The sequence below is a fragment of the Lathyrus oleraceus genome, chromosome 4, assembly GCF_024323335.1.
Source record: "Lathyrus oleraceus cultivar Zhongwan6 chromosome 4, CAAS_Psat_ZW6_1.0, whole genome shotgun sequence".
Lineage (NCBI taxonomy): Eukaryota > Viridiplantae > Streptophyta > Magnoliopsida > Fabales > Fabaceae > Lathyrus > Lathyrus oleraceus.
The window spans coordinates 216716676-216728792 of record NC_066582.1 but is presented as its reverse complement, the minus strand read 5'-3'; the positions used below and the strand labels follow the sequence as shown (position 1 = coordinate 216728792).

At 41.2% G+C, this 12117-nt stretch overlaps 1 protein-coding gene across 1 annotated transcript; it reads left to right on the top strand.

The window, feature by feature from the left end:
* Window positions 1-11103: 11103 nt before the first annotated feature.
* On the top strand, window positions 11104-11795 carry LOC127135364 (uncharacterized). Its single transcript, XM_051062095.1, has 2 exons — window positions 11104-11183; window positions 11438-11795. The coding sequence occupies exons 1-2, from the start codon at window positions 11112-11114 to the stop codon at window positions 11741-11743; spliced, it is 378 nt and encodes a 125-aa protein (XP_050918052.1). The 5' UTR covers window positions 11104-11111; the 3' UTR covers window positions 11744-11795.
* The last annotated feature ends 322 nt before the right edge of the window (window positions 11796-12117 follow it).

Sequence of the window (12117 nt, the reverse complement as noted above, 5' to 3'; positions counted from 1 at the left end):
TTGCATTGACCTTTTTTGAAGAAATCCAATTATGCACCATGAAAGTACATGTCAAATGGAGTTTGTGCATATAAAGAACATCCAATTTGGACACTCCATGTGGAAGTTATGCCCTTCTGATTATGGGTCATTTTTGAAATTCACTGGACCATAACTTGACAACCATACATGGGATTTTCAAGTTCTTGGACTTTTTGGAATGGTGAGGACAAGATATTCAACTTTCATGTTGGACAAATTTTGATTTGAAGCTTGTATCATGAAGTAAATTTGAGGAGCAAAACTTTCCATTTTTGGCAGGTGAGAATTACAGGTCATTTCCATTTATGGAAACTTTTTGTCTGACTTCAATTCCTTCAACCTTGATCCTTGAAATGCCAAATGAAGCTTATATGGACATGAATGAGACCTTTCCAACCATCTCACACCTCCCAAATCCTGATTAAATGCACAGTTGACCACAGTTGACTTTTGTTGACTTTTCTAGGGTTTTGGATGACTGGGCCATGTTCTGATGAATTTCAAACCTCTTTCAATTGAGATCTTGCTTCCAAATGATATCACAAGTTATATGAACTCTTTATGAATGATCATGGTGTCCAAATTCTTTCAAGAATGGCCACCATCTATTGCTCAAGGCCTGATTTGACTGATTGACTGATGATTGCTTCAACTGCAAGCAACATGGTTAGATGACAATATTTTTGTACATTTGGTTAGTAAACATATGAAAAGCAATGATATACCAATGCAATACATGCTTGGTGATCAAGAGCCATACTCACAAGGTATCCCACCCACTAGGAGAGAAGCTAGGGTATGCAATGATCCTTGAGGCCATGATATGGTATGTTATGGGCCATGGGGGATCTTTGGGCCAAAATTGGGGTCTTACAGACATCATTTCCACTTTTACAGGACCATGCCTTGGCACGGGGTTAACACTATCATCTGCCATCGGTGCAAAGCTGATTGTCTTAGAATCCACCAAGTCCTGGACCACATGCTTAAAATCTTTGCAATCCTCAACATGATGTCCGGGTGCCCCAGCATGGAACTCACACCTGACATTCTCATCATAACTGGCAACCCTCTGATCCGGTTTCCCTGGAACCAATATCCTCGGCTGCACCAACCCAAGATCTTTCAACCTTTTAAACAGAGAGGCGTAAGCCACGGGCGGCTTGTCAAAATGGCAATCAACCCCTCTTCCTTTCACTTGGCCCCCAGCTCTTTGTGTCCTCTGTTGAGGTGGTGGTTGCTGCTGTTGTGCAGATTGATTACTAGTAGGGATTGTTACCGTATCAGCATATGGGTGATAACGATCCTTACTGCGTTCTCTTTTGGCCTGCACACCACCCGCTTCAACTTCCTTCTTAAGCTGACCATTGTCAAGGGATTTCTTCACTACATAGCCAGAGGGATTCGTTACTTCGGATGACAGAGCCTTTCCCTGAACTTTCTCCTTGATCATCCAGCCCTCAATCCTTTCCAATCTCTCGGCCATGGCTTTCTGCCCCAAGGCAAGCCCTTGCACAACACTGAACAAATCCCTCACCATCTCTTTCAGTTCGAGGATGTCGGCGTTGGGAAGATCCATCAGTTTGGATTTGTTGCCCCTAGCAGGATATCTGAGCAAACAAGCTATGTGCACCGGTTGACACCTACAAAACAGCAAATGGGTTAGTATGCATGAATGCAACGTCTACCCATATGAGGAAGATTCCGTCCTTTGATTCTGGTTTCATCGAGACGGATAATATTTTGACATCCACATTCTGAAATTCAAGATGTCTCTCAACCAGATTCTCAATCAATGATACTCCCCATATGGCTAGACGTGAGTTTGATGCAGATGAATGCAAAATGAGAATGATGCAGATATAATGCAATGTACTGGGCCATCCTCCAAGTCATCTGATCATCTGTTGCTCTGAATCACAACTCGGATCTCTGGACTGATCACAACCATCTGAAGGAACACGTAACCACAAATCCAACTCAAGGGTTCCGAAATAAACGGAAGACAGATACATCATCATCATCATCTGACAATCTCTGAGCAGATACCCAATAACCTCTGAATCGGCCCGGGGAATCCTGAAATAAACGGATTCCCACTGATAAATAACTCGGACAACACTCCGGCGTCTCAGCAAGAAATGCCCATAAATCCGACTCTGATCAACGGAACCATTAGTCACCATCTGAGTCACCAACAGAACATGCATCTGTAAGAATCAACCCTCCCCTCACAGGTAAATTCTAATCAGGTCATCCTAAGGCGGATAATAGCCTCGACAATCTGGCGGGGATACTCAATGGGTTTGCCCTTTCGGGTGTGCCATTGTAGCTCCCTTAAGATCGTCTAAACCAAAGATCCGGGAAATGATCGGTCACCGAAGTCAACAGCTCAAAAGAGATGAAACTCAACCATAGTGGAAACTCCACAAGGAAGAGCCCTCTCAGAAGAACCTCGTCCGACTTGTGGTATGTCACGTCACAACAATCATGTCAACCCAACATGTGAAGAACGTGAGACCACACTAATCCTAGGTGTATACTCGGGCCTGGGTTTTAGCCCCACTCAGAACATCCACCCCATAACAGAGGAACCACCTGCACAGAGGACGGCAATAATGATAGTATGATGCATGCAAATATTTATGCAAATATATACACAGGTTAGAATAATAAATGCAATAAATAACACAAAACAAGCAACCTAAACTATCCTAGAACGCTAGGAAGGACTCGCTTAGGGAAGATGGACCAGCACAGGTCTACATCATCTAAATCCCCAGCAGAGTCGCCAGCTGTCGCATCCGCGAAAAAACAACCGGCGGGACTCAAATAAAAACACAACACAGAGCCGCCACTGCGCGTTATTTATCCCAAGATAGGGAAAGGAAACGCTCAGAGAAACCTGGAAAGGAAATGGTCTTGCGACCAAAGAGAAAGGGTAAGGGAGTCGGTTACGCAAGGGGAAGGTATTAGCACCCCTCACGTCCGTCGTACTCGACGGGATCCACGTTCTAAAATAAAGAATAGGTTGCTAAACATCACACACACACAGGGAACGCAGGTGGGGTTAAGAGAAGGGAGCTCGATAGGACATCGCGTCCTATGCCTACATATCTCGTCTGGAACGAGAATCAGAGCCACTGTAGTTCGGCTTACGCACGCCAAACAACACAAAACGCACAAACAGATGGCAAACATGGAGCCCGACAACCACTCGATGGAATTACGTCAGCATCCGAACCAAAACACACCCAAACGGCAAACGTGGAGCCCGACAGCCAATCATTGGACTTACGTCGGCATCCGAACCAAACAAACACAATCAGATGACAAGTAAACACACACAAAAAAGAAAAAAAGTGCCCGGAGAGGTCTCGCACGACCTCCTGCCTACATACCTCGTCTGGAACGAGGATCAGGGCGATGTAGTTCCCCCTCAAGGGAAAGAAAATCTAGCCAGAAACCGAGGGAAGACACACTACCAGGGAGCTGGACTCGAGCCTAGTGTTGTCATGCATCGTTACCCTACGTTCAGGTTTCTACCTACTTGCACCATTGCAAACTAATCCTATCCAGGAAGAAAGCAAGCATACAAGCATACAAATCAAAACAAGCATTTCAAGCAAACATGTCAAACAAATATTCACATAGCACACACTATAACCAGTCAAGTGGGCTCAAACAATGGGTTTGACTGCCGAAGCAAGTCATCTGTACATGGGTATTATTCGCTCTTAACCTTGCCATTACGAGGCTAAGGTGAAGCAGATGAAAAGGTGAAGTGAGGATGAGACCTCACAGCTCTTATCCCTGACCAGGGAGAGCTTCTGACAAAGGAGCGTGGGTCCAGAATGGAGGGACCCTTCTACGCTCAAAGACTCTGACTCGATTGTGCAACAGCACGAGATCTTGGGTTTGTGTCCCAATGCATCAACACACAGCCGTGTGAGCAGAGGGACGACTCACAGAATAGTGGGGGATAGATTGCATATCCCTTGGCTTCCACCAATTGCCTTGATTAAGGACTTTACCTGCTTAGGCACAATATTAAACAATCACAAACATCGCCTCTTAAGGAGGACTTCAGACAGTTTGCCCGGCCAAATAACAGGCCGGGTCTCCAGACTATATGAAGAATAGAAGTTCTACCTCAAGTGGTTAAAAAACCAAGCAGCAGCAAGCAAGTTCTTAAAGAACTGTAAGCAACTAAATGTACCTTACTTCGAAGGCAGTGGCGATTCGTAATGAATTTGGATGAGAAAGTCCAAAACAGATGAAGCTTAAGCTTGTGGAAGTTGACTGGAATGCTCAAGTTCGATTGAAGTGGCTTCTAGAAGGAGAGATCTTGATTCACCATTGATGCACCTTGCTTGAACAATTGCGAATGGAGATGAATTTGACCTTGCCTTGCCAAAACAGATGGAGTAGATGATGATTGGAGATCAACACAAAAAGAATCTTGCAGAATGATGGAGAATCGAGTGAGTTTCGATGGATTTTGGTGTGATGTGTTCTTGAGGAATTTTGATGAATTTGGAGAATTTGGAATTGTGATTTGTGAAATTGTGAAATCTGTTACAAGTTAGTTATGATTAGGCTTTTGTATCTCATCTTAATCAAGCTCTAATCACCTTAATTAGCATAATGCAAAGTGTTTAGCCAAAGTGTCATTTTCAATGCAAGGGCAAAATGGTAACTTCACATGCCAGCTAATGACAGCTCACTGCCAGCTCATACAAGCCCTAAACATCTGTCATGAGCTGTTGCCACTTGTTTCATGTTGATTGGATACATATTTTGGAAATTCACTATGTGATGGCACTTTGTTCATTTTTAAGTCCATTCCAAAAGTGAGTTCTTCAACCATTGCACCTTGACCTGTTATGATGATTCAAACCATTTCCAATTGTCATTTGTGAGGTGTTACAAAAATCCCCATTCAAAAATTCCCATTATTTCACAAGTTGGACCATTTTGCCCCTGGATCTTTAACTGTGCACTTGAAATTTGACTTTTTGCATTGGCCATTTTTGAAGAAATCTAATTATGCACCATGAAAGTACATGTCAAATGGAGTTTGTGCATAAAAAGATCACCCAATTTGGACACTCCATGTGGAAGTTATGCCCCTCTGATTATGGGTCATTTTTGAAATTGAATGAACCATAACTTGCCAACCATACATGGGATTTTCAAGTTCTTGGACTTTTTGGAAAGGTTAGACCAAGATCTACAACTTTCATGTTGAACAAATTTTCATTTGAAGCTTCCTTAGACATGTAATTTTGAGGTCAAAAACTTTCCATTTTTGGAAACTTCCATTACAAGTCACTTTCTATTTTTGGCAATTTTTGTCCTGACTTGATTTGCTTCATTCTTAAGCTTTGACATGTCATATAACACTTATTCCAACATGAATGAAGTGTATCCAACTCATTTCCACCTCCAAATCCATTAAATCATGTACAGTTGACCACAGTTGACTTTTCAACTGATAGATGAATTTGGCCATGCATAGATCAATCTGAGCTCCAATTCTCTGATGAAATGGCCCAAGGGTGAAACCCTAGCCTCAATAATCTCCATACAACCATGGGATGATCCCCATATCCATCATAGACCCCTTCTCCTGATCATGCCCTGACTGGCCCAATGCAACTGATTAGGGTTGACCAGTGGTCAAAACCCTAATCTCAAGGAATCCTGATCCAACACTTGATTCTGCTGATGATAACAAACCATGATGATGATGATGTATCACTTCAATCAAGATGAAGACCAATATCCTTTGAGAATCATGAAACCCTAATTCATAGCCCAATCCTCAGATGGCCAATGATCAATCAATAAAACCCTAGCTTGCACTTTGACTTCCTCATCTTCTGAACCAGACTTGGGAGGATGGCTTGCACAATGTAACCACATGATATGCAATATGTAATGCCTAATGACCTAAAAATGATATGTAATATGTTAATGCTAGTCCCAAGAGAGGAGGGCAAATTTTGAGGTGTTACAATAGCAGACATGTTGCACATAGATGAATCTCTGGTTGGTGCTCATATGACTACCAAAGGTGGAATTCAAGGTCTCCCTTCTGAGTTCCTCATTGCTCAAGCTACTATATATGGGAAGGCCATGAGTGAGGACGCATTTGAGGCCATATTTGTACTTCTCATCTATGGGCTAGTATTATTCCCCAACATCGACAAGTTTGTGGATGTGAACGCTATTAGGATTTTCTCTACTCTTAATCCCGTTCCGACTCTGTTGGGCGATACCTATTTCTCTTTGCATATGAGGAATGCAAAGGGTGGTGGCGCCATTGTGTGTTGTTTGCCTATGTTGTATAAGTGGTTTATTTCTCACTTACTGCAGACAGTCGCCTTCAAGGAGAATAAGGGATGTCTACGGTGGTCCACGAGACTCATGTCTCTCACTAATGATGATATCTCTTGGTATAACCGTGTGTATGATGGTGTGCAGATTATTGACTCTTGTGGCGAATTCTCCAATGTACCTCTTCCTGGTACATGTGGTGGGATTAACTACAATCCTGTTTTGGCACGTCGACAGCTTGGGTTCCCCCTAAAGGATAACCCAATAACATTCTGTTAGAGGGTGTATTCTTTCAGGGTGGTAAAGATCCCCAAGGCTTGAAAGCTAGGATGGTCCGCACTTGGCGCAAGATTCATAGGAAAGGAAGGAAAGAGTTGGGTCCTAAGAATTGCATCGCTTTTGAGCCTTACACTATTTGGGTTAGGAAGAGGGCGTCTGAGTATCTCATGCCTTACGAGTATCCGAGACCTACACCTATGATTATGGTTGGGCCTTCAACCCTCCCTAATCAAGGAGTAGAGGAGTTGAGAGACGAAGACCGTTCACGTGCCTGGATCCGTGAACGTGAAGAGTTGCTTCAGCAGATTAAGGAGAAGGATGCGTTGATTGAGTTTCTTGAGCATCAGGTTATTGATGACCCTGATGATGTATGGACTTCTCTACTTCCTCAGTCTTCTAAGTTCTGGAAGAGGAAGTATGATCGACTCGCCAAAGAGAAGGCCGATATGGAGGCAGCCTACGAGAGGGAGGTGAAGAGGCTTCGCGCATCTTATCTTCCTGTGTCCCAAACTTTAGATGATTGTTTCTAGGGATCCATAGGATGATTATTTTCCTTTTCTCTTGTATATGATTGACAACGCTGCACTTCTTTTCCCTGATATTATTTGATGAGATATTTCCATATGTGATAAAATGCTTAATATTTCCAGAATTTGCAAATAAAACTCTAAAGTTCCTTTGAAATAAAGAACAAATCATATGCACAAGCATTGCATGCATCATATGCATAAGCAGGTTTTGTTTCCGGTCCCTTGCCCTGTGGTCTAACTTTGTGTCCTTCATTTATTTTGAAGACAAGCTGACTCACCGATACTACACTAGAGCCAACATTTCAAGACTGATGGATCACTTAGAGCAAGAGAACTGCGAGCTGAAAGAGGAAGTGGCCAGATTGACTGCCCTAATGGAGTCACTCATGGCTGCCTAGAGCCAGTCTTCTCCGACACCTTCAACTCCTCCCCAGAGTACGGTTATCTCCGAGATTGTCTCCTCAACTGTGCCCGCTGCCAGTACACACTTTGTTCCAACAACCATGCCAACCGGGTTCCCGTGGGGGATGCCTCCCAATTTCATGCCTGAGGGTCTTGTTCCAGCCTTTGCTTCTATGCCGGCATATAGCCCGGTCCTTGCTGTTCCTCCTCCTGTCGTGCATACTTTGCCCAGGGTAGACGACACCATCTATCATTCTGAGCCGTCTGAGGGTCCAGATGTTTATGAGAAGATGGATGCTATGAACGATCAGTTTCTTGAGCTTCGCAAGGAATTGAAAACTCTCAAAGGGAAGAATCTTTTCGGCAAGTCTGCTGCCGAACTCTGCTTGCACTACGCCAAAAACTAGAATAGACAGCGCACCTTAGAGGGTGCTTTATTACAAAAGCGCACTCTAAAGTGAAGAGAAAAAATAAGGAGCGAACAACTGGAATAGACAGCGCACTTTAGAGGGCGCTTTTGTAACAAAGCGCCCTCTAAAATGAAGCGAAAAATAATGAGGAAATGGAGGGACACCAATAAAGGGCGCGTTTATGAAAGCGCCCTCTAAGGGTACCCTTAGAGGGCGCTTTTAAAAAAACGCTCTCTAAGTCCATGTACATTTCCAGTTTATAAGGCGCTTTTGGAAAGCCTTAGAGAGCGCTTTTAGAAGCGCCCTCTTAGGCCCCCTTTAGAGGATGCTTTTTTTACACAAGCGCCCTCTAAGGTCCCCTTTAGTAAACATTAAAATTATAACATATACTGCATGTCTCTTTATTTTCCCTCGCTATATGCTATTTCGTTTACGTAACTGGGTTTTCTCTCTACTGCGATTACTCTCTACTGCGATTACTCTCGTCCTCCGTTCATTCTCCCTCCCTCATCGTCGTCGTCGCCGTCGCCTTTTTCTGCTGCTGCGTTCACGTTCACTGAGTTATCTGCGTCCACCGTCGCTGTTCACTTTCTTCTCCATCGTTACCGTCACCTTGAAGGTATTTCTCTCAATAGTTTGTATTTTCAGGTGTTTGATTAGGGCATTTTCTAAACTGAGTTTTACATTTTGTGCATTATGTTGATTAATGTTGTTTAGGGCATACGAGCACTATATGGTGTTCATGAGCACCTTGTTGAAAATCATTTTTTGTTATTTTTTTGTGTATGGTTTTGATCACTGAATGTTGTATGTTGTATGGTTATGTAAGGTTTTTTATTTCTGATTGAAAACTGATGTCATTTGGAGTGTGTTTGAGCTTGTGCTTGGAAGTTTGATGATTATGGATGCAAGTTTGTTCATGTTCCAAACACCATAAGTTTGCATTGGTCTTTTGTATGCAGTAGGTGTGTGTGAGTTTGTATTCAATAATGATGAAAAAAAGAGAGAGTTTAGATTGTTGTAACATGAGAGAAATGGAAGGTATATGAATGTGTTTTTTGTGTAGCTTCACGAATATGGTCATTGTCTTACTTGGGTCTTATTGAATCATTTCTATATTACAGATAAAATGGCTAGTAACCAAGACGATACCCATGACGCGAGTGGATCACGTAACAATGTTGAAAATGAAATCAAACGAGGATTGACTGTTATGAAGTCAATCATTCGTGCAAGAGACAAGGGTGAAAAATTCGAAGTACATTGGAGTGCTGAAGACCAACTAATTGAGCCTAACGGTTCAATATTGGCAAGTTCCATTGGTTTCCTTGTTCGACAACATATTCCGATTACATGTGATAATTGGAGAAGTCCGGAATTGAAGGTTGGCAAAGAAAAAATATGGTCCGAGATACAGGTACTTACCATATATTGATATATGTTTTTTTTGTTGACTATTTGTTGACCATATATTGTTATAATATTACTTATAATAACACACTCCATGTGTACGTTTTTTAGAGATCCTTTCACATCGATGAAAGCCGGCAAAAATATTGTATTCAATTGGCGGGAAAAAGACTCCGAGGATTTCGATCCTTTTTGTCCAACAAATTTCTCAAGGATGAGGAAGGAAAATTTGTTGAAGCAGAACGACCAATGAAGTATGCGGAGATTATTTCAGCCGAAGAATGGGATAACTTTGTCGCCAAACGAAGAAACGAAAAATTCCATGTAATGTCTATTAATTATGGTATTATACAATTGTTAAGTTACTTGGTTCTGATATGCCTTAAACTTTTTTATCCAGGAAGTAAGCGACAAAAATCGGAAAAGGGCATCAAAACCCGCGTATCCGTACAAAAAAGGGCGTACGGGATATGCACGGTTACAACAAAGAATTGTGAGTATATTCAAATGCTATGAGCTTATACATTGTCACAATATGTTATAATTGATGATCTTATAATCTGATTCAATGTGTAGCTAGCCGAGGAGAAAAGTGACGCAACATCTCTTCCGGAGCACGTATTGTGGAAGGCTGCTCGGGTTGGGAAGGATGGGGCTGTCGTTGAAGCGGTTCAAAATGTTTATGACGAATGTGTAAGTATATATAACATTATTTCTTTAATTATATCGAAAATTTTGTTAGACATATAATTCATTTTTAATCTCCTCTAATAATATTTCAGGAGACTTTATCCCAAACCTTACCTTCAACCGAGGTCCAGGATTGCAGGAGCCTACTTAGTCGAGTACTAAATGTTCCTGAGTATTCCGGTCGTGTGAGGGGTAAGGGTTTTGGTGTGACTCCATCGTCATTTTATAAAAAACCAAAAACAAAAAATCCTACCAACAAAGAGGTGATGGAGACCTTGGCGGAGTTAAGGACACAAGTACTCGAACTGCAAAAGGAGAATGCAAGGTATAGAGAGGAAAGGCGCGGTTCCGAGGCAAAAGATACTAGTGACCGAGCTAGTATCAATTGTCAACCGAAATTTCCCAAGGTAATTATATATGTTATTATGAAATTAAAACAACACTTTTTTACTTGACACATATACACGTTAACAATAACATATTTACTATTGGTTTAGGGCATTACACCTTGTCAGCTGTATCTATCGTCACCAACTTATCGCATAGTTGGCAAGGGAAAAGTGCACAACACTTCGGGTGAATTACTTCACCATAATCCCCTCCCGGTGGGATATATGAAAGTTTCGGTTGACCTTGTATTAGATACGGACGCGCTTCTACCATTACCTGACGTTGTTTCAGAGACAACGTTGATGCGAGATGCAGTCAGATCCTTTGTTGGATGACCGTCAGATCTAATTTTCCCAGATGCCGAGGTATATATGTTCTAAATGATTATGAATATTTAGTATTCATATTTCAATTCAGCTACAATTATGATATTTAATCAATCCTTATTACATGGTAATGTTAGACTCCTACAAGACCCACACATAAAGCTGGTAAAGGGATTTCAAGACGCATCGAGTCGGTTGCATCTTAAAAAGAGTTACAAATATATATACCCATTGAATTATATACGCAAAGATTCTATTGCATCACAAAAAGTCATGATTTAATTTATATGAATTTTTAGGTTCCCGGTCGAATGTTGAAAAAAGCTGGTAAGGATATTCCAACGAAGTCCGGGACAAAAACAAATCCTAAATCTCAAAAAGAGGTACAAATATATATACCCATTGAATTATATACACAACGATTCTGTTGCATCACAAAAAGTCATGATTTAATTTATATGAATTTTTAGGTTCTCGGTCGAATATTGAAAAAAGCTGGTAAGAATATTCCAACGAAGTCCGGGACAAAAACAAATCCTAAATCTCAAAAAGAGGTACAAATATATATACCCATTGAATTATATACACAACGATTCTGTTGCATCACAAAAAGTCATGATTTAATTTATATTTTTAGGTTCCCGGTCAAATGTTGGACAAAGCTAGTAAGGAAATTCCAACGACGTCCGGGACAAAATCTCAAATTATGATGCGTCTTGAGAAAATGGTGGAAGAGTCAGATATTATGCACGGCGCCATCCGTAGTGTAGATATGGATGAAGGTGTTTTCGGAATTGCTCATTCCGAATTAATTGCAAAGGAGGACATGCAACAACTTTTTGAACACGAAGAATTGGGCATCGCTGTCATTCATACATACATATGGTACTCCGATCAATCTATTATTTACTTAGTTGAACAATTTATTTACACATTTCAATGAGTAGTCTAATGTTTATTATGTTTCTATTTAAGGTATATGTATGACACATTGATGCGGGGAACTGAATTGTGTAACCGATTCAATTTTATTGCTGCTTCCCGTATCAACACAACATTTATAACGAAAAATCCAACATCCGTAATGAATGAACTAGTCAATAGATTCATGGTGGCCGACGATAATACTACACCCAATTTGTATTTTTTACCGTTTAATTCTGGCAACGGGTTAGATTTTCTTTCTAATAATTTCATTCTAATCTATGTATATCTTTTACGTAGAAAATTTTCATGCATCTAAATTTTTGTTTTATTTTACAGTGGTCACTGGGTGTTGGTTGCTATGGATCTTTTGAGACTAATGGTGTATTATCT

Excerpts from the sequence above, each read along its gene's own strand:
- LOC127135364 (XM_051062095.1), top strand. The coding sequence starts at position 11,112 with ATGTTGAAAAAAGCTGGTAAGGATATTCCAACGAAGTCCGGGACAAAA. Across the intron at positions 11,184-11,437 it reads ATCCTAAATCTCAAAAAGAG|GTTCCCGGTCAAATGTTGGA; the intron begins GTACAAATATAT and ends TTATATTTTTAG.